The sequence below is a fragment of the Canis aureus genome, chromosome 36 (assembly GCF_053574225.1).
Source record: "Canis aureus isolate CA01 chromosome 36, VMU_Caureus_v.1.0, whole genome shotgun sequence".
Classification (NCBI taxonomy): domain Eukaryota; kingdom Metazoa; phylum Chordata; class Mammalia; order Carnivora; family Canidae; genus Canis; species Canis aureus.
Genome location: NC_135646.1, coordinates 23,799,884 through 23,825,441, shown reverse-complemented (window position 1 = coordinate 23,825,441; position 25,558 = coordinate 23,799,884). Strand labels below are relative to the sequence as shown.

At 36.1% G+C, this 25,558-nt stretch overlaps 2 protein-coding genes and 1 long non-coding RNA gene across 10 annotated transcripts in view; 1 reads left to right on the top strand and 2 right to left on the bottom strand.

The window, feature by feature from the left end:
* Positions 1-4,003: 4,003 nt before the first annotated feature.
* Positions 4,004-4,558, bottom strand: LOC144305846 (uncharacterized). The gene is made up of 2 exons (XR_013372867.1): positions 4,462-4,558; positions 4,004-4,305 (listed from the first exon to the last, which is right to left on the bottom strand). It is a non-coding gene; the product is annotated as an uncharacterized LOC144305846 (long non-coding RNA).
* A 158-nt stretch (positions 4,559-4,716) lies between these two features.
* MARS2 (methionyl-tRNA synthetase 2, mitochondrial) lies at positions 4,717-24,494 on the top strand. 4 transcript variants are annotated; one of them, XM_077885650.1, is made up of 4 exons: positions 4,717-9,352; positions 18,772-18,884; positions 20,372-20,424; positions 21,759-24,494. In XM_077885650.1, exon 1 carries the CDS (start codon positions 4,750-4,752, stop codon positions 6,529-6,531), a length of 1,782 nt encoding a protein of 593 aa, XP_077741776.1. In that variant the 5' UTR covers positions 4,717-4,749; the 3' UTR covers positions 6,532-9,352; positions 18,772-18,884; positions 20,372-20,424; positions 21,759-24,494. The 4 variants fall into 4 exon arrangements, with proteins under 4 accessions (XP_077741776.1, XP_077741777.1, XP_077741775.1 ...); XM_077885651.1 differs by having other exon boundaries at positions 18,772-19,029; XM_077885649.1 differs by having other exon boundaries at positions 18,731-18,884.
* Positions 11,334-25,558, bottom strand: part of BOLL (boule RNA binding protein) — a 60,786-nt gene continuing 46,561 nt past the window's right edge. For 2 of the 5 annotated variants that reach the window (XM_077885657.1, XM_077885659.1), the window contains one exon: positions 23,314-24,839. Coding sequence is in view for 1 of the 5 variants with exons in the window: in XM_077885659.1 (XP_077741785.1) it covers positions 24,816-24,839 (24 nt within the window). In the remaining 4 variants the exon portion in view is untranslated. Of the gene's footprint in view, positions 15,935-23,313; positions 24,840-25,558 lie in introns of those variants that run through there. The other 3 variants (XR_013373241.1, XR_013373242.1, XR_013373240.1) reach the window with 3 other exon arrangements.

Sequence of the window (25,558 nt, the reverse complement as noted above, 5' to 3'; positions counted from 1 at the left end):
TTTCTTTCTTTCTTTCTTTCTTTCTTTCTTTCTTTCTTTCTCTTTCTTCCTTTCTTTCTTTCCTTCCTTCCTTTTTCTTTCTTTCTTTCTTTCTTTCTTTTTCTTTCTTTCTTTCTTTCTTTCTTTCTTTCTTTCTTTCTTTCTTTCTTTTTCTTTCTTTCTTTCTTTTCTTTCTTTCTTTCTCTCTTTCTCTCTTTCTCTCTTTCTCTCTCTTCTTCCCTTTCTGTATAGAGCATGAGCAGGGGAAGGAGCATAGGGAGAGGGAGAGAGAGAGAATCTCAGCATGGAGCTGGATGCAGGGCTCAATCTCAAGACCCTGAGATCATGACCTGAGTTGAAATCTAGAGTCAGATGCTTTATGACTGAGCCACCCAGCCATCCCTAAGCTACTTCTGAAGAAAAATAAGGAGGAGATATTAAGACTTTATGTTAATATTTATTATAGAGCTGTAGTAATTAAATCTGTTTTAGCAAGGCATAGACAAATTAACCAATATAACAGAATGAAGATCCTAGAAACAGAAGCCTGCATATGTGGAAATTTAATATATGATGGAAGTGGCATGGCAAATCAATGGAGAAATGGAGCTGGGACAGTTGATCATCTATATGGGGATGAAATTGGATCCCCACCTTGTATCATACATAAAAATTTCAATTTTACATGAAGTATTTAAATATCAAAACCAAAAACTTTACGTTTTCATATGAAAATATGGATATTTATTTTGACATCAGAGTACTAAAAGGTATTTCTAAAGCAAAGAGATAATCAGAAAAATAGTCATAATGATTAATCATAAAATGACAATAACAAGACAATTTTTTTTAAAGATTCCATCTATTCATTCAAGAGAGACACACAGAGAGAGGCAGAGACATAGGCAGAGAGAGAAGCAGGCTCCATGCAGGGAGCCCGATGTGGGACTCGATCCCAGGACCCTGGGACTACACCCCGAGCCAAAGGCAGATGCTCAACCACCCAGGCGTCCCTAAGATAAATTTTGATAAATTCTACTCTATTAAAATCAACAACTTCTGCTCATTAAGAAGTTTAATGTGAAGAGACAAGATACAGTTTGGTACATGATACTTGTAAAATATCAACCAATAAAGGAAGAGCATCAAGAATATATAAAAACCTTCTGAAAATAAAGAAAAAGCCACGTCAATAGAAAAACATACACAAAATACAAATAGGTGCTTCACAAAGAAATTTATATAATAAACACACACAGAGATGCTTAACCTCACTTCTAAGTAGATAACTGCAAATTAAGACCACAGTGAGATAACACTGTATTGTAGTAAGATACACATAAAATTTATCATTTTAGCTGTTTTTTAAAAAAATATTTTATTTATTTATTCATGAGAGACACAGAGAGAGAGAGGCAGACACAGTCAAGGGAGAAGCAGGCCCCATGCAGGGAGCCTGACATGGGACTTGATCCCGGGTCTCCAGGATCAGGCCTTGGGCTGAAGGTGGCGCTAAACCCCTGAGCCTCCTGGGCCGCCCCATTCTAGCCATTTTAAAGTATACAATTCAATGGCATTAAGTACTTTCACAATATTGTATAATGGTCATCACTATCTAGTTCCAGATCTCTTTCATCACCCCCCAAACCCCATAACCTTTAAGCATTCAATCTCCATTCCAACTTTCCCCCAGCTCCTGGTATCTACTAATCTCCTTTCTATCTCTATGCATTTGTCTATTCTGGATATTTCATATAAATGGAATCTGCAATATACAGTCTTTTGTGCCTGGTCTCTTTTATTCAGCATAACACTTTAAAGTTTTTTTTTAACATTTTATTTTATTTTTTAAAAGATTTTATTATTTATTTATTTATTTATTTATTTATTTATTTATTTATTTATTTTCATGAAAGACACGGAAAGGGAGAGGCAGAGACACAGGCAGAGGGAGAAGCAGGCTCCGTGCAGGGAGCCTGATGTGGGACTTGATTCCACGATCACACCCTGAGCTGGAAGCAGACTCTCAACCGCTGAGCCATCCAGCTGCCCCCACCCCCCCTTTTTTTTTTTTTAACATTTTAATATTTACCTGTATGATAGCATTTATCAGTAATTCATTCCTTTTTATGGCTGAATAACATTCTATTATACAGATATACCGTATTTGTTTATTCATTCCTCAGATAATTGATGTTTGGGGTATTTCCATTTTTTAGCTATTGTGCATAATGTTTCTATGAACATTAGTGAGATAATATTTTATACTTATTTAACTGGCCAAAAATTAAGAAGTAGCTAATATCAAGTATTGGAAAGACCTCTTCAATGGTATGTTCCTGATGGGGATGTAAATTTGTTTAACCATGTTGGAAAACAACTTAGCATTATCTTGTGAAATTGAACTTTCATATCCTCTATGATCCAGCAATATCATTTCTAGATATATACCTAGAGAAACTTTAGCATGTAAGTACCAGGAGATTTATTTAAGAAAGTTAATAGTAGTACTTTTTTTTTAATTTATATATTTTTTAAAAGATTTTATTTATTTATTCATGATAGAGAGAGAGAGGCAGAGACACAGGCAGAGAGAGATGCAGGCTTCATGAAGGGAGCCCGACGCGGGACTGGATCCCGGGTCTCCAGGACCGCGCCCTGGGCCAAAGGCAGGCGCCAAACCTCTGAGCCACCCAGGGATCCCCAGTAGAACTGGCTTATAAGAGCAAACAACTTGAACCACTCAGATGTCCATCGATAGCCATTTCTTTCAAGGAATCTGCTATAAAGAAAAGAAAAATAATGGAGCAGCAGTGGGTACAGGATAAAAGCTAGCATATTTGTATGCTAAAGAATGGACTCCATGGAAAGGAGGTGGGGGTGTTTGGAGAGTTACCAGAAAACTTCTTAGACTTTTAGCCTGGATTTGTCTATCTGGAGGGTGCTGTACATATCCTCCAGTTTTCAGCTTTACCTATTCTTCACTTTCCCTTCTTAAACTGCTGGGTCAAATAGAGCATATCAATTAAACACTCAAAGACTATTTGCTATACCTATTGTGACTTATATAGAGAATTTGATTGCTCTACTTTCCATATCACCAGAGAAATCAGATCCAACTTACCAAATACTTCCATTCATAGATGATTATTATTCAGTAGTCAGAATGAAGTAACTAGACTTACAGAAGGAAACATGGATGAATCTTAGTAACAAAATGTTGAGTGAAAATGGTTGGTGGAAGATCACATGTAGCAGGATATCCTTTTTTTAAACAATATGTTGCTTAGACATATATGTGATAACACAAATACAAAAAGTACAGAATTTAGGACAATGATGACCTCTAGAAGGTCTGCAAGGAGAAAAGGAGCCCAGGGCAGCCCGGGTGGCTCAGCGGTTTAGCGCCCCCTTCAGCCCAGGGCGTGACCCCGGAGCCTGCTTCTCCCTCTGCCTGTGTCTCTGCCCCTCTCTCTGTGTCTCGTGAATAAATAAATAAAATCTTTAAAAAAGAAAAGGAGCAGGGGATCCCTGGGTGGCGCAGCGGTTTGGCGCCTGCCTTTGGCCCAGGGCGCGATCCTGGAGACCCGGGATCGAATCCCACATCGGGCTCCCGGTGCATGGAGCCTGCTTCTCCCTCTGCCTGTGTCTCTGCGTCTCTCTCTCTCTCTGTGACTATCATAAATAAATAAAAATTAAAAAAAAAAAAGAAATTAAAAAAAAAAAACAAAAAAAGAAAAGGAGCACATAGAGGGAAGTCACTGGTCATCTAGTTCATTGGTTCTCACACTTCTCGCCATCACCTGCAGAGCTCACTAAGACCTGGATCGCCGAGCCCCACCCTCAGCGTAGGTGGGAGCCTGAGGCCTAAGAATGTGCATCTCTAACAAGGTCCCAGGTGCTGCTAATGCTGCTCTCGTGGAATCACAGTTAGGGAACCACTTCTAGTTGTTAGGTCGGGTTGCAGGTTCACAGGTATCGCACTGCATTTTCATTATTAAGCGAACACAGTATTTCAATGAAAAAAAAAAAAAAAAAAGAAAAGGATGGGCGATCATAGACCAAACAGGAGAGTGTTTCCCGAACCTCAGATTAATAGTAATCCAATTCTGGGCTCCGGATGCATCCGCCCCGGCAGAGCCCGGGTTCCATCACTAAAAGCAAACGTGAGAAACCTGCAGGAGAACTGCGAGACCACCTTGGAGTCCTTGGGGCGGTGGGGTCGAAGGTGGGTTCCCCCTCGTCCGTGGCAGCACGCGGCGCTTCCCCTCTCGGGATCTGACTCGACACGGAACACATGCGCCTCCTTCCCCGAGTCACCAAGAACTGTATTCGGAGAGAACAACACCTCCCTTACTGGGCCGGTTCTGGGTCTGCCCTGGAGCGCCGTAGGTGATCACTTTTCCTCGCTCCCCCGCCCCCGGATCCACGGCTCCGACCCCCACGCCGACCGGGCGCCTGCACAGCGTATCCCTGCCTCACCCCTCACGCCAGTCGGCCGACGGGAGAAAACACAGACACAAGTGCCCACCGCAAAGCAGGGCGCAAAGGGCGCTGCGGAAGCCTCGGCGGCGCCCCCTCCCGGAGCCCTCCGGGACGCGCCCGCCCCCGCCCCCGCCCCCGCCCCCGCCCCCGCCCGCGCTCACACGCCGAACGCCCCGCCTCATTGGCTGGCCCGCCGACCGGAAGCGGCCGCGCGCCCCGGCTGCGCATGCGCCCCTCACACGTGCGCCCCCACGCCGCCTCCGCCGCCGCGGCCCCGCCGGCATCATGCTGCGCGTTCGTGCCCTGCGGCTGCTCGGCCGCCGGCGGGCGAGCGGGGTCTCGGTCCCGGGCTCCTGCGGCCCGCGCCACTGCAGCTCGGGCCCTCTCGGTGTGCGCGACGATGCCCCCGGCGCCCGCGCCTTCTTCACGACACCCATTTTCTACGTGAACGCGGCGCCACACATCGGACACCTGTACTCGGCGCTGCTGGCGGACGCCCTGTGCCGCCACCGTCGCCTGCGAGTCCCCAGCGCGGCCGCCACGCGATTCTCCACTGGCACCGACGAGCACGGCTTGAAGATTCAACAGGCAGCGGCCGCCGCGGGCCTGGCCCCCGCCGAGCTTTGCGACCGAGTGTCTGCCCAGTTCCAGCAGCTTTTCCGGGAGGCTGGCGTCTCCTCCACCGACTTCGTCCGCACCACCGAGGCCCGGCACCGGGTCGCCGTGCAGCACTTCTGGGGCTTGCTGGAGGCCCGGGGTCTGCTTTACAAGGGGCTCTATGAGGGCTGGTATTGCGCCTCCGAAGAGTGCTTCCTGCCCGAGGCCAAGGTCACCCGGCAGCCGGGCCCGTCGGGGGATGCGTGTCCTGTGTCTCTGGAGAGTGGGCATCCCGTATCCTGGACCAAGGAAGAAAACTACATTTTCAGGCTTTCCCAGTTCCGAGAGCCGCTTCGGCGGTGGCTGCGGGACGACCCGCAGGCAGTCACTCCCGAGCCGTTTCGTCTCGCAGTTCTCCAGTGGCTGGAGGAGGAGCTGCCGGACCTGTCGGTCTCTCGAAGGAGCAGCCACCTGCACTGGGGCATTCCCGTGCCCGGGGACGATTCGCAGACCATCTACGTGTGGCTGGATGCCCTGGTCAACTACCTTACCGTAATTGGCTACCCGAACGCGGAGTTCAGAGCTTGGTGGCCAGCCACCTCTCATATCATAGGCAAGGACATTCTCAAATTCCATGCTATCTATTGGCCTGCGCTCCTCCTAGGGGCCGGCATGAGCCCACCTCATCGCATCTACGTCCACTCCCACTGGACGGTCTGTGGCCAAAAGATGTCCAAGAGCTTGGGTAACGTGGTGGACCCCAAGACTTGCCTCGATCGCTATACTGTGGATGGCTTCCGATACTTTCTTCTTCGGCAGGGCGTCCCCAACTGGGACTGTGATTACTATGATGAAAAGGTGGTTAAGTTGCTAGATTCAGAGCTGGCAGATGCTCTGGGAGGCCTCCTGAACCGGTGCACTGCCAACAGAATAAATCCTTCCGGGACATACCCGGTTTTCTGCGCCAACTGCTTTCCCCCTGCGCCAGGGGTGGCGGGGCCATCGGCTCGCGCTCAGGCTGAGGACTACGCCTTGGTGAACGCAGTGGCCACCTTGCCCAGGCAGGTAGCCGAGCATTACGATAACTTCCAGATCTATAAGGCTCTGGAGGCCGTGTCCAGCTGTGTCCGGCAAACTAACGGCTTTGTCCAAAGGCACGCACCATGGAAGTTGAGCTGGGAGAGCCCAGTGGATGCCCCCTGGCTGGGTACCGTGCTTCATGTGGCCTTGGAATGTTTACGAGTCTTTGGAACTTTGCTCCAGCCTGTCACCCCAAGCCTAGCTGATAAGCTGCTATCCAGGTTGGGAGTCTCTGCCACAGAGAGGGGCCTTGGAGAGCTCTTTTTCTTGCCTCGATTCTATGGATATCCATGTCCTTTTGAAGGGAGGAGGCTGGGACCTGAAACTGGGCTCTTGTTTCCAAGACTAGACCAGTCCAGGGCCTGGCTAGTAAAAGCCCATCGGACCTAGAAACTTAGTTCTTAATTGGCTTCTGATAAAAAAGCAAATGTGTTTCTTATTTTGCATTTTCAGGAAAGTTATACTAATGTTTTCTAAAGTGTTGCATCATATGAGCACATAAACCATGTCCCTGTGAAAAGAGGTTTGTCACCTTTCGGGTGCCTACCCCCCTACTCTTCAGTTTTCTGTACCTATTAACCACTATCCTTTGCACACCAATGTCTCTAAGATGTCTCCAAGGTAAAGATGGGGAAGAGACAACTTTGCTGATACTATTCCTTCTCCTTGTGCCTCCTTCCAAGCCACAATTAATGTTATTTGCCCAGACTACCTCTTATGGCTTTTCATTGGCCTGGCCTCTGCTGGGCAAGTTAGTGGAGAGTGGGGGTTGGAGGCTCCCCTACCTCAGCTTTTACAGAATAGACCAATTTTGTTATGTATATTGGGTTTCCTATTAAAAAGATTTTTTTTTAATTAAACCTTTAAAAGCCATTGTCCTCAACTAGATGGTTTTTGCCCATGTTCGTATTTTCAGTTCTTAAAACTGTAACTCTGTACTTTGTTAATAGTCTAATAGTTGTGCTTTGTAACATTATATGTCAACCAGTAGATGGCTCTAAAGTCTCAAATAATTACTTGACAATGACATTTCAGAATATTTAGAATAAATTCAGTTTTCTGTTTTCTAATTATGCAGAATTTAAATTTAGAGAAAAATTTTTTATTGTTTTTCTTAAAATAAGGGATAACTGTAGCCACTGCAGTTTCACACAAAGCAATAAAAAGATCAGAATCCTGTTTTTTTCACTACTGAAAAAGGACATTTCCTTTATTAATATTTAGTAGTCTAATAAGTAAACTTACCAAATTTGTTTGGACCATCTGTGATAAATTATAAAGCTCTCGAGGTAGTTGGCATGTTAAAAATTTTAAACTTTAATAACATTAAGTTTACACATACGATTTAAGAAATCTGTAAATAGTTCAGAGTGGTTATATTTTTTTTATTTCTTAGTTATAATTATGTCACCACATACAGAATTTACTTTTTATAATTTCTTTTGGTCAATCAGAATCTATGATACAAGACAGACATTGTGTGAACAGTTATAAATGTTAATACATTTACTTTCAAGTACTTTTTACTTTTTTTTTTGCTTTCTTAAGTTATTAAAGTTTAAAAATTTTTGAGTACCTTATTTAGATCTGTTGAATTTGTTGAAGGTGATGGTGAAGGGAGGAAATGATCAATGCTCCAGGAATCTCAAACTGGATTTAGGGATCTCTCCAAGGCTCCATAAGAGAACATCACAGAGAGATGTTAAGGTATCAATTTATACAATGACTACAACACAGTAAGCCAGCATTATATGTCATAGGTAATTGGATAGGTAGGCCAGAGTTTAAAAGGAGAACTTGCCTTGAAATATCCACTTTAAGCATGGTAGCAAGCAGAGAGGGCTTATTATGAGGTAAACTATTGTGCTGGTAGTTCCCCCAGATTTATTCTAGGTGCTACTATTCAGCTCCGGTTTCTGTTCATTAATCAATGTGGTGAGAGCACAACCACATTGTTGCTTGGAAACACTGCTTGGGAACATTGCTTAGGAAAGAATCCTTGAAAGCATTCTAAAGGGGAAGGACCATTTCAACAAATGTTCCTTCAGACCTTCCTTATTCTTCATAATGGAATCCTGGGCTTTCCACATGACATATTCTAGTTATCTGCTGGGATTAGTAGGGCTGATTACTCAGGTCTAGAAGGGAGAATAGTATCTGCTAGGGCTGGATAGAGCAGAGTGGTGAAAGAGATGAGATGTGTTTACGCAAATGAACAAAAACAGACTTGGAAAACCAGTGGAATGATAATAACCTCTGCCTTTGAAGTGCTCTTATAGCAGTCTTACTGAACTTATCATGAAAGGAGAGACACTCTTCCACTTGAATGTTCTTTCCTATGGTCTAGTGCTGGTCAATACACTGGACCTTGGCTTGCTGGGTGTAATGGAGTTCCTTTGTGCAGACTGTCATTTGTACAGACATTTACCTGGCTACCAGAATATTTATGTTACCCAAGGGCACAAGAAAATAGACGTATCAAAGAGGACAGGGCATAATTAACATAAAAGACCAGATACTTTGAGTGAGGAAGTGTGGATCTGAGTTACTCAGTAGAAGGTGAACCAGTTGGATTCTCTGTTGGAGGCAGGATAGGTAAAGCAAATAACCTTTGGCTACTTAGTTGATATGTTCAATTTGATCCAGCAGTTTAGGAATGGCAAGTGGAGGATAGATGAAACTTAAAACTGGAGTACATGTACTTCTCAGAGAGGACATCTTGTGGATCCTTTGACAGAAAGGTTAAGCGTCTGCCTTTGGCTCAGGTTGTGATCCCAGGGTCCTGGGATCAAGTCCTGCATGGGGTTCCCTGCTCCATGGGGAGCCTGCTTCTCCCTCTGTCTCTACCTCTCTCTCTCTCCCCCTGTCTCTTTAATGAATAAATATTAAAAAAAAAAAAAAGAATAGCTATTGAGAATTTTAGCCATACTTAGACTGTCAAAGTAAGGTGAGACAGAAGTACAGAAGTTCTGTCCTTGGCTATTAATTGAATTTCACCATTTGGTTGATAGCACGGATTACTCACCATAGATTATTTAAAGTCTACAGCTCCTCGCTTAACAGGAAGGTATGAGATGTCAGGATGTTTCAGGAAACCAAGTGCACCATCTACAAGAAGAAAATTATAGCTCCAAGGAAAGGTGAGCCCTGTCTTCAAGTCATGAAGGATTTTTGGATGAAACATCTGCAGAGGACCTGGAAGATTCACTGGGTAAGCCGGAGGGACAGCTCTAGGAATAACTGAAGTGGATGATGCCACCTTTCTTAGTGTACAGTATGGGGAAAATGGTACTGTTCTCCTTATATACCATTCCTAAGGCCATGCCTTGTGCATGTACTCTTCATTAGTTGACATTCACTGGTTTGTGGGATTTAAGATGAAGATGAGCCTTCAAAAATTAGTTTATGATTGACTGTTAAAGATTAGAATTTGTTCTTAGTAGAGTCCATAAAAATATGACCAATTACACATTTTTTCGTGATTAAAATATTTTAAAAAGTGTAATAACTTTTAGTTTAGAAAACAATATAATTTCAGTAATTTGGCTTCCTTTGAACTAGCCTAGAAGAATCTTTTGGTTAAAAATTATAAATACTAAAAATATAAAGTTAATAAGAATGTTATACACTTTGGGTTAAATCACTAAAACAGTACAAATAGAATGTGCTTCTTTTAAGCCAGATAAAAAGAAATGTTAAAACTCAATCCAACATAAGACAGGAAGGAGAAAAAAGGGCAAAGAAAAATGAAAAATATGGTAAAAGAAAACCTATAATAAGACATAGAAATAAGTATAATTACAAATATTTCAGAATTGTAATAAACATAGAATGAACCTTCTGTCAAAAGACAGCAATGTTTATGCTTAGTTTTTTAATGCTTAGTTATATGTACTTAGAAGGTATATACTTAGAAAATGAGACATGAAGAAACAACAGGCATATAAACAAATGAAAAGAAAGCTGGTATTGTAATATTAGTAGACAGTCTATATTGAGGGAAAACCATTACTAAAGATAAAGCGAGACTTAATATAAAAGTAGTAATGCACCAACAGGTTATAACACTTAGGAACTTGTATGATCTAACAACATATTCTCAAAAGGTAAAAGGGTAAAATTGAAAATAACAAGAAATGTTCAAGTCTGCAAAAAAATGAAATCGCCATTCATGAGTTCAGAGAAACCAGGCAATGAGAAAGTAAAAACTTACACTAGATGTTAGTACTTCAGTCTTTACTGTTCACTACCAAGTGTATCATTGATTACTGTTAAGTGTAGAAAAAAATAAAAATCTTATCGCAGGTATGGTTTTATGACTCTAAAACTTTGACTTTTTCCAAATATGCCTCTGTGAAAATAACGTGCTTTTTAAATAGAAATGCCAGCAAATATACCTATTCAGTAAATCTTCTCTTTTTGGATTATTAAAAGGGGAGAATCCCATGATCATTTTGCCAGATTTTTTCATTGTTCAGTAATAAAGGTGAAGGGAGAGAACCAGTGGTTCTATGTTCCTTGATTGTGTTCTCTCATCTTTTCCCATCAACTCTGAAGTATTTTTCTTTTTCTCCTTAGCTGATGAGAAGTTGGGGCACAGAGAGATTAAGTAATTTGGCTAAGGTTATAGCTTGTAAAATAGAAGAGCCTAGACTCAGACTTGTCTTGATGCCAGAGCTGCAGCACTAACACCACAATCAATCTCACTGAGTATACTAAGGGCACTGTATTATGGGGTTAGAGGAAGCAATATAATCAGAACCAAAGATCTGAAGACCTAAAGTGTAAGTAAGAACCCTTAATTGAAATAGAGCAATGAGTGTTTCAAAATGAGGAATTATTCTTGATCGCTAGATTATGAAATAGATGAGTGCCAAAACAGAAATTTAGAAAAAATACACCTTTATCATGAAATATGTTATATTTCTCAGTTGCTTTCAGTAGTTTCCTTTATATCCTAAGCCTACTTATGTGTGCTGGTATAAATTGTTAAAATTTTAATAACTCTATAGTCTCTCTTTCTTTTTCCTTAAGATTACTTTCTTATTTCAGAACACTGTTCCAAATTCTTGAATCCAACAATTCTCCTCTAAAGGGAAGTATACTATCGTAAATTTCTGAATCTAAGTATTTTGAAAATACTATTTTACTAATAATGTAAGTACACATTAATCTCTAAACATGAAAACATATCAATATTCAAAAGTTTTATTTCAATGGACTATTATAGTAACAAAGCCAGAGAATTTTATTAGAGCTCACAAACACTGAAACTTTTTCATTTCATACATACAGTTTTAGTTTTAATACAGATGAACTTACGAAAAGACTCATCTATTTAACAATTTTAAGTTCTATGAATTTACTGAACATTTATTACTATATTCTTACAATGTCTTTCCTAATAAGCCTGCAGAAACCAGATTAAATGCCCTTTGACTCTAGTTATTACCAAAGCAAGTATCACCCCATTAGCTAATGGGCCACCTACTGAATAATTCCTGGTTAGTTATCTCATACACAAGTCAAGGCATGTTCTAATTCCCCCTAATAAGAGATTTTATTAGGAACCGCACAAAATGTCATATTTTACATTTTTAATGAAATGTAGGTATTAGGTTGGACATGGGCTACACCTTGAAGAAATGTGATAAAACCTATGTTTATATAGGTCTCTAAGCTATCATTTAAATTGTATTTTTAAAAATGTATAAAAAAGTATTAAAGTCCTTGCTAACTTGGGAGCCAAGAACACCTCCATCTTTTTTTTTTTTTTTAAATAATTTCTTCAGAATTAGGTTTAAATCCAAGTTACAAAGTCCCAAGTTAGCAAGGCACGATGGGTGCCTTTTTGGTATTTTTTGCATGTAGAATATGACTTGTTAATATAATCACACTGGTGTGTTATAAAAAATATATAGCATTTTTTAGGTTGTCTTTAAAAAATTACTTACTAAAGCAGTTTACAAAGGCTTTCACATTAAGCAAAGAATCTTCAATCCTGAATTTACTGCATTAACTTTTTATATTTAAATTTCTATAAAACTTATTTGCTGGAAACTCCCTACATTTTTAAAAAGTAAACCTTTTATTCCTCAGTTCAGTTTCATTTTATAACTCATCCCTGGAATGTAACTAAATAAAAATCAAGTAACAATGTATAAGAAGCCCATTTTGGTATTTATAGAGAAGACTTTAAGCACAGAAATGAATTATTGATAGTATGTATGGTTCATTGCACGAAAACTGATGGTTAGATTTTCACACCATTTAAAATATGGAAGGAGTATTTTTGCTAAATATAAAGGAAAAAATGTTTATGTTCGTTATGACATTGTCTGACCTAGCTTTAAAAAATAATTATTAGTTGATAATCCTCAAACTAGAAAGATTTTTATTTAAATGTTGCCCACATAAAAATCAGCCTCTAGAAGGTAGTTAATTCATAACATTTTAAGTAAAATATTTTTGGATGTAACTGATGTCATAAAATTAGTTTTCTATCCTAAGGAGAAATATGGGACTTCTTCCCTTTTCCATAATCTATGGAGACCATCTAAAAGTAGAGCTATCCATTCTCGGGCACAAAACCCAATATAAATGTATAACTAACTGTGTATAGCTAAGTGTAAAAATTAGGAAATCAACCTGATCTCAGAAAAGCAAAGGAAAAGTAGCGAAAACTTACTGCCTAACATCGAGTGGTGAGAAGGAGACTACCAAGGTCAACCAAGTTATCAAAACCCATCGTTGGTAAGTCTGTAGAGGTAGCTGTTTTAAATATTCATATGTGAAGGTAGGTTAAGTTTGAGCTCAAGAGTTTTAAATAATTCTCTAAAGATAGACACACAGGGCACAGGCATGAAAATCTAACTGGTAAACATAGGATTGTTGAATTTATTTTCATTTTTCCTTTGTCACAGACATTAGGATGTATGTGTTATTTTAATTGAAAACTGTTCTCACAAACAGTTGTATATAGCCTAAATAAAATAATCCTAAGGTTAACCTTAATGGCCAGCATTTGGATAGTACAGGAACAATTTACTTTATATTAGTATCTTTTAAAAATAATTTGCATAATCGGATACTAATAAAGATTTTAGAAAGTTTATTTTATGTGTTGCTAAAAATATTTAAGTGGATATATTATATAATTTGCTTTGCTTTGATACCAAAGTTAGACATGTTAAAACAAGATCTTAAATATGATTAGCAAGAAACACATTGAAATTATTAAAACCATCTCAAATTATTGATGTATACTTTAAAATTATTATCCTTTAGATGTTTTCTCCAAAACATCAAAGGAAAAAAATGCTTTTTTGGTAATACTTTTTGTGTTGATTAAGCATTTCCTTTATATATTATCATTGGTCATTTCAGAATCTATGAGGCTAAAGATGAGGGTTTAGTCTCCATATCTCTGTCCATTTTGATATCCTAACTTGCAGCAAAAAAAGGACCTTGGTAGTTAAAAGCTAGAACATTTACCTCTTAAAAGCTATTACAGCTGTTTTTGCTATTATTGGTATCTTAAGTTCCCTATAAAATAAGAGCCAAATATCACAATTTAAGCATAACAGGGTTTTGGGGGTTTGTTGCTGTTGTATATTAATGACTTTCATATTATCTCCATTTTTCTGTAATTTATATCTGGAGAGAAAAATAAAATAGTCTCATCTTTATAGAGTCGAATTAATGTACTGTGAAAGTGCATCATGACCTTTTGGTTAAGTGTAAAATTGCCTAAAATAAATTAGCTAAGAAAAACACTTCAAATAGAAATCTTTCTCTGAAGGAAAATGCAGTTACTCTTGGATTCTTGAAACTTACAAAAGTTTTAGAAAAAATAATGCCTTGGTATATACCAAATAAGCCTGAATATCAAATATGGGATTAAAATGAAAATGCCAGACAAGTGGAGTATTAAATAGAATGTTTCATGATACTTTTGCCTACAGCTCTAATTATAGAATACTAGACGTTAACACATAGCATGTTACTTTCATAATAAAGGTAGCAAAATAAAATATTCTCAATAGCTGGAGTGGTCTTAGGATGTGCCAGAATAATTTATATAACTATGTTATTACATTTTATTTCTTTACATAGATATTTTAGCCCAGAAACATTTTGGCAATATACCCAAAAAGAAGATACATCAATGGATAATTCATTATTCTTTATGAGGCAAGATAAAAAAATTGTTATAATTGGGTTATCTTCCTAACGTTATAGAAGGTTTTAATATATAATTCTTACTCTTTTCAACAGAAGTGCAAACTAGCTTTAGGTTTTGTAATAGACACGAAATCAAAATAGTGAGAAAAATAAGACTCTTTTCTAGTATTGTGCAATCAAATTTCAATAAATACTAGATAAAATTACATGTAGTCAGTTTAAATGTTGCTTATTTATCTTACTTTTAATTGTTTTATTATTAATCCAGGCTTGTATATAAGGAATATAATGTTTTACAGAAGAAAGTTGGGACATACATTAAGCAGGCAGCATTTAAAGAAAAGTTGGCATGGCCATTTTTAAATTTTAACCAAGTGTTGCATTTCTTAATCATAAAAAACTTATGTAAGAGCAGCCATAGTGTCTTTGTATTTAAAAGGTGAAATACAATGTTACGGGTTAAGTTCATTGAAAGTTAACGTTTTGAAAGCCTAGAAAGCTCACAAACTAAGACCTGAATGAAAAGATAAAAAGGAAAAACGATATTGTCACAGTGTTAAAGGAAAAAAATATGTATTGAATCTGACATGATATATGCAGTGAATGCTTATACCCCTTGCTGAGATGCTATAAGAACCCTTACACTTTTGGTGTGAATGACAAAAGAGGGTCAGAATAGATATAGAGATCTATTTAAGCACGTTTAAGAACAGTGTCTACTCTGGTCATAGTAACTGGTATAAAATAAACGGTCATAATATGACAATTCCAGATATTATATATATAAATGATCTTTACATGTATTAATATCTGTCAAAATTTCTAATGTAAATCTAGAGTTTGTTTTATAAAAAAGTATTTTATGTAAGTAAAATATATACAAACTTAAATACAGCAGCCAAAATGATGTGGAAGCTAGAATCCCATTATCTCCCCAGCAAGATAGTGTTTTTTAAAATTTGCTATATTACAACAACGGCCTGTTGCTATGTATATTCTGTATATGCCATGGTTATGTCTACAAATAATGAAACATCTGGAATAAATCTGAAAAATCCAAACACCAAAAATGTTTTTAAGTGCTTATTTACATTATCATGTTCATAAGATAGCCAGATAATGACAAAATTTTTCAAACTTTCTCAAGGTATTTGTTGCTTTATTTTATTTTATTTTATTTTATTTTTTTGTATTTGTTGCTTTATAGAGTTATGACCTTTGTTCTCTTTGTTACAAGTTATAAGTCTGTTATTTAAATGTGTGTGAAATTAATAAAGGAAACCATGATTTTTATCCTGCACCTCCAATGTTCTGGCTACTAAGATTTCTTTAATGCCCTTAAGAAAGCTAAATCATCTTACATTAGGCACATCCAAACCCCTCATATTTGTTACCAGACCGCACGTGGGGTCAGTTGTTTTCTATTATTGGATAAAATAGTTATCTAAGACTCTACTTAACAGAATCAGTAGAGGAAGATGGAGTAAGAATTGAATCCTCTGCTCTGAAATCTTTTCTAGGATGAAAGTGGGCTTCGAGAATATCGAGGTTTCAAACCTACAGATGAAGGCTGAGAAAAGCTTCTTCTCACAGAATATAACCTTGGTTCCTATTAAGAGATTTAAAGAAAATTAGGGTTTTAATGCATTTTAAATGGCTCTTATTTTATAATTAAGGGAAAGTTTTAGAAAATATTAACTGGGCCTCTATTCTGAGGAGAGGTGTGCTTTAGGAAATTCCCACTATAAATAGTGGGCTACCTTAAAACCTGTTGTATCCTTGGGCTATAACAAAGACTAACTACAAAGGGTCTGAGAATGGCCATATCTAATGGTATTTCTAAATTATTAGGTTATACTTTGTCATCCCTGAACTTTGGTAAAGATATGTTTCAAAGAGATTTATGTACTTAAAACATCCAATGAATAGACTCTGTGTTCCAACAGATGATTTTTATTTGATCCACTGCTGAGCATAACGATAGAAGATACTGCTTTGCTCAAGGTAGTTAAGAATAGGAAACTTTCAGCTAAGATGTTTTTATAATGAGTAAATGCCTACTTCAGAGCCTCAGAGTTTAGCCAAATTCTTTCGCCTAAAAATCTCTTTTGTTCTATCTGCTTTAAATTGTCTGTGTCTGAATGTTGTGATTTGAGAATGCATTAATCAAGCTTGAGTTTATCTAATAAAGCTGATTAAAACTTTAGAAGTAGTATGAAGGCTAAATCAGTTGCCCAGCCTGAATCTGACTACAGAAATTTAATGCCAGTGTTCAAATACTTCTAAAAACTTAAAAAGCAACTTACATAGTTAGGGGAGATGAACTGAAACTTCTAAGATAAAAGGTAAAATTTCTCTAAAGAGGCATGGTTGATTATATATTGTGCTTTCTGTGACATGGGCACAGATGTCACTCCACTGACCTAGCAAGACTCGGAGCATGTCTCCTAACAATGTAACAACTTGCCAATGCTATAGAATAGGTTAATTATCAGGATTAAGTCATAAAAACAATAGGTGGCGTATCAAACCTAAATGCTTCTAAGGTTAAAAGTGTTTTTAAATTGTGGGGTTACACAGAGAGTTTATTCACATCACTTCAGGATAATTTCGGAGGGTACAAAATAGTCTAACCAGAAAAGAAACATAAGATATAAGTTAAAAATAGTTAACAAAAACAGTGTTTGAGAAAATTCACTCCAGTGACATTAGGCTGTATGTAACCTTAGGCACTGTTAAAACTTTTAAGCTAAGGAGACTTTAGTAGGCAGTTATGATAATTATGCATTTATCTTAGACTCACACATTTTATCAGTATAAATAGTGGCATGAGTTTGGCCTCTGTATTAGGATGTAAAAAAAGAAAACTAGAATAGCCCTTTCTCTAAATAGCAAACAATACATGGAGGGTCTGTACAAAGACTGATAAATGCCTACACTGCAGTTACTAGCAAGAAGAATGGAAAGAAGAAGAAAAGCAGCGAAAGGTTTATTTTTGTTGGTGGGCTTTATGCTTCCAATAATACACGGAAATGTGTGATGTTCTCAAAATATAGAATTGATGACACCACCTCTAGGTATCTGTTGATATCAGAGGGTTTTAAGTTTTCAGAGATAACTTGAAAGGCCCTTCTCATCTTGGATTTCTAAGAATACTGAAGTACACAGCACTTTTAAAGAACATTTCTGATTAACAGTCTAAGAAATTAAATTCTGTTCCCACTGTTTTGGTTAAGGAAATTGTTCATACTTCAGTTACTAGCTAAAAGCATGATTAAACAGTTTCATGTTTATTATAATTTACTTTAGAATTGAAATATTTTCTGATCCTGAGTCCCAGATGCTTAAGGGATTAGAATAGACATTTTGTGTCTAAGATGTAATTTGTATATGATTTTAGTGATTCAACAAAAAGTGGTCCATAACTCTTGGACAAAAATGATCTCCAAAAAGTTTTGTGTTCTTTAAGGATCTTCTCTCAGCTCCTCTACTCTCTAGAAATCACTTGCCTCCCTACTGGTGAAATTTATTAGTAATCAAAAGTCTGGGTTCTGCCACTTAATAGGAATGTCATTTTGGGCAATTATTCTTTCTAAGCCTCACTTCTCTTATAAAAAGTTGCCTGATTATTTCTCATATATATTAAGTGGGCAAAATGAGATAATATGTGTGAAGAGCTTGTAAATTTTAACGTGCTTTAAAAATGAGGTGTTATTTCTTGCTTTGAAATAATACAGTAAGCAAAAATGTGATAATTGAAGCAAGACTTTATAGCAAATTATCGACAGTTAATACAATTTTTATAAGGAATATTATCATGGACTTTAATCATTGAAGACAATGATCAAATCAAAGCTTTTCTTGAGAACTACTTAGTTATTATATAGCAAATTTAGTTACAAGGTTAAATTACCAATGTTTTAAGACTAATACTTTAATATAGTATTCCACAGTTGTACACTTTTTAGTTTTCAAGTTAATATGATTCTGTGATTTCATGTTTATAGCGTAGGGAAATAGGCTTAGACCTAAACACAATTCAATTTATATGTATATCAAAGTTTCAGTGGCTAAACCAGAAATAAAGCTTCAAGGAATAAAGTAATAGAGGAATTCAGGCCTATCCCTTAAAGTTTAATCCCTTAAAGTTTAAACCCTTTCAGACTATACTTTTTGATCCCAATTTAATGTTACATTCATTTTGTAAAATATTAATAGTGTTACCAACATTTCAATTTCCCATGGACAGTGTAGGTTTATGCCTTTATTAGAATTTTATTTTTGAAAAACAGTCTGAATAGAATGATTTTATAGGTCTATTTATATGATGAACTTCTTTATTAGTTAGTAAGTACATATTTCAAATATTATTTTAATTATTTTTAGTGCCCCCTTTCACTCTCAGGTATCCTGATTTAATGATGAATATATCATTCCTGCATATAGTAAAAACCTGGAGCAAAGATTAGAAGATCGAGAACTTTCTGACTTCTACAAAGAGCAGAAGTGAAAGCAGAACTTCGTATGATTGCTAAGATGTCAGAGGACCTTGCGCATAGGTAAACAGCCTTGATTTCTATAAAGGTAATCAAATCAAGTCTGTCTGCTGACCATCAGTGAAGTTAGGAGTGAGATTCAAGAGGAAATAAGTGCTGGAGAACAAGACTCCTTATTCTGATTCCAAATAATCGCATTTCAGAAAAGGTTAGGCTAATATTCATATTGGGAGTTGGCAAATGTCTGAGTATGTATTTATTTCCGAGAAAAAATGTAGTTACATTCTTACACATGACCCTATTCAGACAGACCCTAATTATAAGTTTGTCTTACTATAATAGAATGAGCTGTACTTTATTAACTATAGAGACAAGATTCTTTTGAAACTGCATGACCTGAGATTAAAGCATGTCAGTGAAAACTATATTGTTGGTTACTTTTACCTACAGAGTATGAATATATTTAATTTGAAAGATGTTTAATAAAGACCAAGTAGATGATTTATTTGAAGAAATGATCTTTAGAATGAATTTTAGATATTTTCCCAAATAATTTATCATTTAGAAGAAAATAGGAAAGCTGAATTTTTGTACTGGGTATACGACATTTAAGCAAAGGTGACAGTGATTTAGACAGTAGTTTTCAAGAAGCAAGTGATTAAATAAATGAGTTGTATAGTGTTAGGTTTATATCCTAAATCAGAGAATCTTTAAAGTAAGTTTTTAACTTCAAAAATACCAATCTGTTAAGTGCAATACAGAATGTCTGTATTTCGTAATAATCTAGGGTTGTACCTATGAAATCCTTTGAGGAAACAGGATAGCCTTTTTGAAATCAAGAATAAGACACAGATGTACAAAAAAGACGTGTCCTAGCTAAAATATTCTCTCTAGTTGTATCTTCTCTTTAGCAATTAGACACAGAAGTAACTCTCTGGCTGATTATCATCTTTTAAAATTTCCTTTTATAATAATTATAATATATAAGCAAAAGAAACTGAAGATTAAAAGGATATAACATTTCATGTTAAGCAAAAGCTATCTTGATTTTCTCTTTTTTCATACTTCCAAAATGCTCACTCTGTTATTGGAAATCACTGTGAGAAAAATGGAGCTTTAAGACTACCAATAAGCTCAGAAATGAAAGAAGGAAAAAGCTGTGAAAACCAAGGATGACACTCTCTTAAGCGTGAACTAGCTGCTTTTAAGCTGGATTCCTTAAGTCAAAACCTCTTTCCCCACATTGCCTGATTTTTTTCTTTCAGGTTAGATTATACTGTTAGAAATTCTACCAAATTGGATTGTTTGGTTTAATGGGAATTCTCTTTTATCCTGTTCTTAGGCAAGTTGAAGCAAGGAAAGATCCTTTTTTTCTCTCTTGCTTTTATTTCCAAAATCTGGAACTCAAGTTAGTATTATTAGATTTTGTATTTAGCCCAGTGTAGATCTTTTGTAGGACTATCCTGTGAATTTCAACATCATTAAATATGGTTGGAATGGGGCAAACTCTCCAAAATTAAGTATACTTGATTGTATTTCTTTTCTTTTAGTTTAGAGCCACATTTGAAAATGAAACCAGAGATGACTGCATGATGACTACACAGTAAATACCTTTAAACCCTATCATTTTAAGTCCAAGAAAGTTAACTGAATTGGGTAGATAAGAAAAGAATCAGGGTCTCTAAAAATTTGGAGAAATTCTATTCAAAATAGAAAGTAGAAGTACCTCAGAATGCTAATAGCCAGAATGGGGAAAAAATCAGATGGAGGTCTTTCTCATTGTTAGCACACTTTTGTTATTGTTGTTGTTTTTTAATTGATTCAAACAAGAAGGAAACGGTAGTCAGAAAACAAGTTAGAAAGTAGATATTGAGATGAATAGACAGGGGATTCTTTCCAGATTGAAAGAGGACAACTAGTAGGCTTAAGGGAATTCATGGGACATGAAGAGTAACAGTTTTGATTTTTAGCCTGGAATTTTCCAAAAAGAACTTTTTATAGTACTGAAACCTATTATTGACAAAGATTTAGAGAAAATGCCACATAACTTGCTAATGGTAAGGGGAAGAAAATAAATCTTAAGAACTTTTGAGACATTTATTTTGAAGCTTAGATTTTAGAGCAGAAACTTGGACTCTCCTTATAAAACAAAATAGCAAGAGAAAAAAAAATTACCATCTTCTCAAAAGTGTTACTTTCCCCAAGAAATAAAAATTCTCTTAGGTATATTTTATCCTTTCTACTCCTTGAAGGAAGAAATGAGGAAAATATAAGTCTAATCAAAGGACATTCTTTTTAGAAATTCTCTCTTTAGGTCTGGAGGTATACCGGAATCTTGTAGGTATATCTCAAAGTACCGTGAAGATCTAGAACTCCCAAATTTTCTCTGATGTGGAATAAACACCAATAAATAAGAGGGTTGAAGTGAGGGAAAAAACTCTTAGTAGGGAAGGAAGGGGAGTGATTTAGTTCCTAGTAGATAGAGAGGCAGCTCCTCAAATCCTTGTTTTCCAAAGGAAAGAAGTACATCAAGACATTTATGACTCATCTTTAGAGAAATACTAAATGACATTTACTCATGGGGTACATACCTTGACAGAAGTGCAAAACTGAGGTTAACAAATACTAACTTCATTAAGAAAATTATGTACCAAAATATTAGTAAAAAGTATTGGCTTCTTTTAACTAAGAAATACATATCAAATGTGGAAAACTGACAAATCAGTAGATGGAAAAATTTTTAATTACATGTCTTAAAAATACGTCAGATGTCAACATGGTATTACTAGCTTAAATAAAATTTTTAATGACTTCATGTTCAGTCTGGCTTGGTACTATCTTAGTTGATACTATTTTAAGCAGCATACCTAAAAAGAATGGTAAGACTAGAAAACCCTAATCTAATTTAAAATTGACGTCTGCTATTTTATTTTGCAGATCCTGACAGGTCAGAAAGTAGGTATCAAGATAACCGTATATAGAAAACTGAAGAAGGATTCTATCAAGTGGAAAGGCCAAAAATGACAATGTGTTTTGAATGACACTTGATTTCTGAGACTAATCATGAGAATGCAGGAAATATTAAAAACTTTATGAAATACATAAAGCAAAGAGACAAAAACACATATAGCAGGTCCAACAAATAGCAATAACTGTAGCTAGCTAACCAGAGTGGTACTCAACCTGGAAGGACAGAGCTGATAGTATACCTTTGGGAATTTATGCACAGGAATGAAAACACTGAAGAGAGTTGAAAGAAACAGCACCAATTCTGACGATTATGCCCATCATTTGGAAAATTTTGCTCTTTTCCCCAGAGTCTTTAGAGATTTCAGAATACATTTTAGTCAAAGTATAGATCTAGGGGCCAGCAATTTATTATTTTAACAATAGGACATGTTGAAGCATGATATCAAGTTGGATTGGATGTCCCTGTAAAGTCTTTTCTAGTCTTTTGATTCTATATTTTAATACTATCTAAGTACTACTTCTGGAAAGATATAAAAATTTTTTATGTTTATGACCCCAATTCATTATTTTATTTAAATATAGCATAAATCCATAAAACACTCCCTACACCTAGGAGTTATGTATAAATTTGTTTGAAAATATTGTACTGCCATTATTGGCAGAAATGTATAAAGCAGTTTTAGAAACGAAATCATACCTCTTTTTCCTAAGCTACCTTCTGAAATCAGCTGACGGGAAAGGAAGTTAAGGTCTTAGTTTTCCAAGATCCTTTATCTTTTGACATGCTACCATCTTTCTATCTTGATTGTATTAGAGATTTTGGGAAAACAGATTGCAAAGTTACTACTTTCTGATTGGTACATGTACTATTATATTATCCATTTCACTAACACAGTGAATTTCAGATATCTTCAGATTGGCCTTTCAAAATGGGAACTAGGTAAATAAAAACTTTTCAAATTTATTTATAGACTATATACTACAAAAAAGAAAAAATAAAATCAGCTTTACTTACTTTTTGTAAGAATTTTTACCCTTTCATTATGTTTTTAGAAGTAACATGTAACATGTCTGGTCTGTCAGGCTAGGCCATAAAGAAAGTTGATGACGTTCTCCATATATATAGGTTGACAATAAATTCTTCAGTTTTAATTAGCTTCTCAAAAAAAAGCTAAATTCTAAGAAAATGTATATGTATGAATTATATATATGTAATTGTATATATAATGTGAATATGTATATAGTTTATACATTGCATATATAAATATGTATAGTATATGTGTGTATGCATATAATCTATACAGCTCTGTGGAAGAAACACACTTGGGTATCAATTATTATCAAAATTCCTTATCTAATAATACATCATTAACTTTTATTAACAGTCCAGGATTTGTTTAGCATCATGTTTAACATTTTGAAAATCAAAACAGTAACTTTTTTTGTTCTCAAGGACAGTGCTATTGAAAGATCTCTAACATCAGTGGTTAATAATGTTTACTTACAGAACAAAAACTTGAAATTTCTTTGTGGGACTTATTTATTTATGTTTCTAAAAACTGAGAATAATTAATGTACATGGGATACTTGTATGCTAGTATATAATCATATAGTCCTGCTCTATTCATGAAACCACTTGGATGGCAAACATATTCATTATGGTTTCAAAAAAACCACTCTCTTTGACTCACCAGGAGAATCTTTGGGATCTAAGTCCTCTTATTTCTGCTTTGCTGTTCAACATGTAATACATTTGGGGATGGAAAAGGGGAAAGGAAAGATAGATTTATTAGGGTAATGCCAATATTTATGGATTTTCCTCTTCTTTCCTAAAATTAGGAAGTCAGTAAAAGAACTGCAAATGAATGTACAATGGATTTTAAAATATTATTACAGTAACTTTAGTGATTAAAAACACTTAACCTCTGTTCTGTAACTTTTGAACAGTGGCTTTTCCTTCCCACCTGTTTTCCAATTTTCTAATAAGAATTAGCTTTAGAATCAGAATTTAAAGTTTTCTTTTGTTGTGAGAAATAATTTTGCTTTTTATGAAAATAATTATCTTTTTAAATATTAATAACATCTATAATTGAATATATTGGTAACTATAAGAAGAAAAGTTCAAAAGATTAAAGCATTCAGAGAACACCAAAATACAATGGAGTATCAGTCAGTGTTATGGAATCATGTCAGAGGTGAGCTCTTCTTTTATCAAAATAATTCTAGTAGGTGATCCATCTTATATAAATTTTGATATCAAATGGCTTATAGGAAGGCTGCAGTGTTATCACAAATATGAGAGAAAAAGTTTAATGTAGTCAAATTAATCACATGAAAAAGTAAGAACACTGATCATGTTGAATTGTTTCTAATATTTGGAAAATGTTATAAAAAAAGAAGTATAAACATTACTCAAAGTTTGAAATCCATGGCAGAAGCAGAATTAAATAAGGAGTATCAGTAACAAATAAATAAAAACTTAGACAAAAGCATATTAAATGACAAGAATAATAAGTAGTGGAATTGAATCATTAAGATCAAATGTACTTATCCTAAAACGCATGAAAGTATTAAAATTCTATTAGAAAGGCCTCTTATAAAAAAAAGAAGGCCTCTCATCCCAAATATTAAAATAAATAGCAAATACTATTAAACATTACTTCTAAAGGACTGAAAGGAAAAGAAATAACACAAAGCAGAGAATATGAGACACCTCACTATTACCAATGTGGTTATTATTTATGGAATGGATAAAACATGTAGAAAATGTCACTACAGTTAGATTAACACATAAACAAACCAACATGCCACAACTACCTAAACAGTTTTGTAGAACAGCTGAAAAAGCAAATTTCATCAAATTTAGACAGCTTATAATGGAATAAATAAGTATGGCGAGGTATTAACTAACCCTAAGTGTCACAACGGGCAGCTTCTAGCCGGTTCGTTGGAAGCTGGATCTCGGCCACACAAGGATCATTGGATAAGAAATCAGTTGAGCTGGACTAGAGCTGCCCAATTGTCTTAATAATGAATGCTCCACACTGTCTGTTAAGCAAAGAGAAAGAAAATACAGATCAGGAAGACTGAACAGGAAAGAAAAAGAACAAGTTAGGGTAGATAAATATAGGACATTAATGAACATTTACTCAATATTTGCAGAACATGTACACTAATTAGAGTGTTAAGAAGTGAGACACTAGAGATTAAGGAGGGCTCCAGAACTCAGGAAAGACGTGCTTCCTGCTCTCTGAGAGCTTACAATCTATTTTAGACAACCTCTAATCTAGTGTCACAGTACAATGCTTAGTATATAAAAATAAGGAACAGGTTAACACAGAAACAAGTGAGTTAAAACATTTCTTCTATTTTTGAAAACATTATTAGGTGAGTTTTAAAAACATGCTTTTAAAAGGGAGTGGGTTTGGCAGAAGGCTATTTAGAAAGTTGTTCAAAATCCAAAGGGTACCTTCAACCTGGCAATGGTAGGGAAGCCATATAATAGAGTAATTCCATGTATCTGTGTCATCCTGAGATTTCTTTGTGTGTGTGTTAAGATTTAGTTTGGGTCAAAGAAACACCTGGTTGCTACTATCTTTTTGGCACTTTGAGTGTGGGCCAGCTACTAATTTAGGTAACCAAGCTGTCCCATGACATATTTTTAAATTTTAGATAGGTTCAAAATTTTCCATATTTGTTCCAGTATCTCTAGAGAGCAGTATTGTCTGATAGAACTTGTTGATGCAAAAGTTCTATATCGACACTGT

Coding starts and splice junctions, on each gene's coding strand:
- MARS2 (XM_077885650.1), top strand. CDS start 4,750: ATGCTGCGCGTTCGTGCCCTGCGGCTGCTCGGCCGCCGGCGGGCGAGC.